The sequence below is a fragment of the Plodia interpunctella genome, chromosome 6 (assembly GCF_027563975.2).
Source record: "Plodia interpunctella isolate USDA-ARS_2022_Savannah chromosome 6, ilPloInte3.2, whole genome shotgun sequence".
Lineage (NCBI taxonomy): Eukaryota > Metazoa > Arthropoda > Insecta > Lepidoptera > Pyralidae > Plodia > Plodia interpunctella.
The window spans coordinates 6,132,729-6,137,337 of NC_071299.1; the positions used below are offsets into that span (position 1 = coordinate 6,132,729).

At 34.6% G+C, this 4,609-nt stretch overlaps 1 protein-coding gene across 1 annotated transcript; it reads left to right on the plus strand.

Moving 5' to 3' along the window:
* Nucleotides 1-92: 92 nt before the first annotated feature.
* Nucleotides 93-4,254, plus strand: Dbct (Dihydrolipoamide branched chain transacylase E2). The gene is made up of 9 exons (XM_053746980.2): nt 93-314; nt 976-1,142; nt 1,411-1,598; nt 2,153-2,274; nt 2,501-2,740; nt 3,092-3,358; nt 3,448-3,576; nt 3,736-3,807; nt 4,055-4,254. Exons 1-9 carry the CDS (start codon nt 234-236, stop codon nt 4,217-4,219), a joined length of 1,431 nt encoding a protein of 476 aa, XP_053602955.1. The 5' UTR covers nt 93-233; the 3' UTR covers nt 4,220-4,254.
* The last annotated feature ends 355 nt before the right edge of the window (nt 4,255-4,609 follow it).

Consider the following 4,609-nt stretch of genomic DNA (forward strand, 5'->3'; position numbering starts at 1 on the left):
GACCTGCACGTCTGACGGCGACTCCACTACAATTTACGTGAATGCATAATAAGAAATGTTAATTTATCATCGCACAGATCCAGATTGATAATGAAAACACGATACCATTCAGTAATGATCGTGGAGCGACGCACGCGCACGCGTCTTCACGAATTGCTCGCACACGTATTTATTTAAATATTACATTGATGTAACTCATCATATAAATTGAATCACTAAGTTTGTAACTGAACATGACGTTCCTGATGAGAAAGTGTGCGTTGACCGCAAGAAATGTGAACCGGTTTCGCAAGTTATACGCTTTAGTGAACATTGTAAGTAAACCACTAGACTTAAACTCGATATTCGTATACGTTGAAGCTTGTTTTCTTATGCAATGTGGCAAGAGGTTAAAAATACATGAACTTGTACAATAGCAGTCAAACAGTATTACATTTTGCGAAAATTATTCTGCATGTCATTAAATATAATACTATACTTTCATAATAATTATCATCTCCATAATACTCTGCGGGTGGAGAAAAAAATATGAAAAAATTTTGTGTCCGAAAAGAACAAAATCACAAACTCATCACGGCAGGGGGCGTTGATTTACAACAAAAAAGTACTCGAAACATTATTTTCCTTCGTACCATAGCAATAAGATAAGACAACAAAACATGCTTACGAAATCCTTATCACACTTTTAGCAAATAACGCGCACGAATGACATAATGAAGTAATTAAAGTTGATTTTTTTCGCTCAAATAACATTTTTTATATCGGTGGCATTTTCTAACAACATTTTGTTTATTTTTACTTTCAAATTTATTATTCTGTTTGTATACATAGCATATTTTAATCAAGGTACATTATAAATAGTTGGTCAAATGTTTATTATGAAAAACTGCAATACGTTACGTTACGTCATTAGGTAGACGAACAGAAGCAGACAAAATCGGTTTTAACTATTTATATTTTTAATTTCAAATACAGGAAAGCCATCGATTCTTCAGCATCGATACAAATAATTCAAAATCCTATATTACTGGAGTGCATCAAACATCGAGTCAATTTCACACGAGTCAACCTAGCAACGGAATAGTCGCTTTCAAGTTGTCTGACATTGGAGAAGGAATCCGCGAAGTGGTCATTAAAGAATGGTAATGGAATACTAATTATTACAGTACTTTCCAGGCCTTTGGCTCAGGCCTTTGCCTGAGTTCCTCAAGTGTCTCCCTTCATAGACAAAAATAAAATTTATTTATAATTATTAAAATATAGAATTAAGTAGTAACAAAAGAAGAAAGAAACAAAACAACAATATGGGAAAGTAAATAACATATGCTAAATTCAAGGACTGTTTGATAAAACAATTTGAGTCGTTATAAAACGCAATATATGAATTATTGTTATTTTTAAATATTCCAGGTTTGTAAAAGTGGGCGACAATGTGCAGCAGTTCGACAACATCTGCGAGGTGCAGAGTGACAAAGCGGCAGTAACCATCACCAGCCGATACGACGGAGTGGTGAAGCGGCTGCACTATGCCGTTGACCAGACTGCGTTGGTCGGGAACCCCCTCGTTGATATTGAAGTAGATAACGTGAGCGAAGAAGGTAATTACAAAATTGTTTAAATAATGCTGAAGAGGATTAATCAACGCACTTTTTAGGGTTCCATACAAAAAAAGGAACCAGTTTAGGATCACTCATGCGCCTGTCTCTCCATACGTCTGTCACAGCTAATTTGCTCCGAATCCACTGTACACGACTGTTTTTTCAAATAAGGTTATATTCGGTGATAAATTAGTAAATTGTTAATGTTTAGCAAACCTTATTCTTATTCCAGGTTATATTCTACCCGTTTGCCAAATTTCATAACAATCAGTCCAGTAGATTTTTCGTGGAAGGTTAAAATATTACAAATATACATAGGTACACACATAAATCATAACTTTCGCATTTACAATAGTTTACAGGAAAGCCTATAAGAATTCTACAAATTGAAAAGTGGTTAACTTAATTCCAATACGTAATTTCACTAAAACATCATCAGATAGCGCTAGTAGTAATAATTGAATAAAACACTAGACTTTGAAATATTGGCAATAAAAATATAATCTAGGCTACACGAAATTAGCTTACAAAAAACAATTATTTTCTCATTGCAGATGCGTCATCAGAATCCAGCGCAGAAATAAGTGCAAAACCGACACCGTCAAAAACCAGCTCAAGCCAAAGAGTTAAAGTGTTAACCACACCAGCTGTAAGAAGAATAGCTGCTCAATTTGATGTAAGTTTATATGCATAACACTGAATGCGTTTCTGAAAAGAAATACTGTGAATATAAAGTCGATAGGCTTAATTTCAAAGGACTTATATAAGAAAGAAACAATCTGAGGGATATGAAGTCTTGATAACTGATAGGCAACAACATGCCCAAAGATGTACGTCAGGTAAAATTACAGCCGACTTTCAAAATTGGTATTGTATTTAGTAACAAAATTATTACATTTCAGGTAGACTTAAGCACGGTTAAAGCAACTGGAAGAAATGGCAGAGTATTAAAAGAAGACGTTTTATCACACCTTAACATCAGCGCAGATAGATCTAATGAAATATCAGACGCATCGACGGTCATAGCTGCGGCAATACCAATCTTGCAAGCCCATGCGAAGACTGAGCTGTTGTTAGAAGACAGCATCGTGCCGATTTCTGGATTTACAAGGGCTATGGTTAAATCAATGACCGAAGCGATGGTAAGAAGTTATATTTTATCACAAAATAGTATTTCTATTAACTATACTTTTAAGTATTAGCTGCGGCCCGGGGTTTGACTCCCATAGGAATTTCGGAATAAAAGATATTTTATGTGCTATTTCAAGTAACACTCTAATTGTTTACTTCATTTTATCGAAATCAGTATAGCAGATTTAACGAGATTGAGTAACAACATACATTCTCAGATCCTCACACACTTATGTCCATACTTCCCCATTTATAAATATGAGTACGATTATTAATATAACGAAACGAATGAGAAAGAACAAAAAAATAATATGTAAAGGGCTACTATAAGATAAAACTTATGATTTGATTTTTATTTTCAGAAAATCCCCCACTTCGGTTTAAGCGACGAGTACGAAGTGACAAAACTAGTCGAGACTCGAGAATCGCTCAAGAAGTTGGCACAAGAGAAAGGCATAAAGCTGACTTATATGCCTATCATCCTGAAGGCTGCCTCACTGAGTCTCAGTTCATTCCCAATATTAAACAGCAGCCTGGACAATTCTTGTGAACATCTCATATACAAAGCTAGTCACAATATAGGAGTGGCAATGGATACGCCAAACGGACTTGTCGTTCCAGTGATCAAGGTATTATTACATCAATTTCGAAAAATCATCATAGGAGAACATCCTAATGATAAACAGTTCTGATTGTTTTATTTAATTTGTCTTTTTAGAATGTACAAAACAAGAGTATATTGGAAATAGCGCGCGAGTTAAATAATCTTCAGGAAAAGGGAAGAAACGGGCAGCTTGGATTAGGTGATTTGAGTGGAGGAACCTTTTCTATCTCTAATATCGGAAACGTAAGTATTGTCATTTAACTATCCCTAAATAACAAATGGGTTTGGAAGTTAAACTGCTATCAACTCATCTTTATGACGATATACATTGCTTTAATTGGTGCCTAATAGCAAACTACGGGTTGTATTTATTTGAAATTAATATTTTTAACACCGTTTCAGATTGGAGGAACCTACACTAGTCCTATCATTCTTCCACCACAGGTCGCAATAGGAGCCCTAGGCAAAATTCAAGTAAGTGATTTTTGTTTCTAAGGTCAGACCTATATCAAAATAAATACGTGATTTTATTTTATGCAAAAGCCCGTCCGTCTAGTAATTAAAAAAATAGAAGTCGTCTTTATCAAACACACAAATCTTAATTTGCACTATGTTTCGCTTTAATGCATTATACCAGTAATCATTATAAGTTATATTTAGATATAAGTCGCTTTCATTCGTATTTCTTTGTAGTACTTATATGTTTGCGTTAATGTTACAGGTACTTCCAAGGTTCAACTCCAATGGAGAAGTGGTCAAGAGCCACGTACTAACAGTGAGCTGGTCGGCAGATCACCGAGTCATTGATGGAGTGACAATCACGCGATTCTCAAACCACTTGAAAAGATATCTCGAAAATCCCTCCACCCTTCTTTTAGATCTGTAACTAAATATTATTAAAATACGCATTATATGGGTCAATTATTTACTCTGCTGGTATACTAAAAAGTTCCGTTCGCGTGAGTATTTTGAGATGGAAAGTGCCCTATTTATAAATCTTTGTCATATATCCATGTAAACAAAGAACTAAATATTTCACGAAATTTCACCTAAACTTGGAATGCGATTGACAAATATTCAAATCAGCAAGCGCTGGCTCTGAAAGGGTGTTTGTAGTCGGTCCCTATGCATAGAGATGTGAATAACCACATAAATATAAATTTCAAATAATTCCGTTATTGATATTTTATCACTTGATTTAATTTGATTAATACTTACCAGTATTACAACGACTAGACAAATTGCTAGTGACATATGTACAAAAAAATATGACATG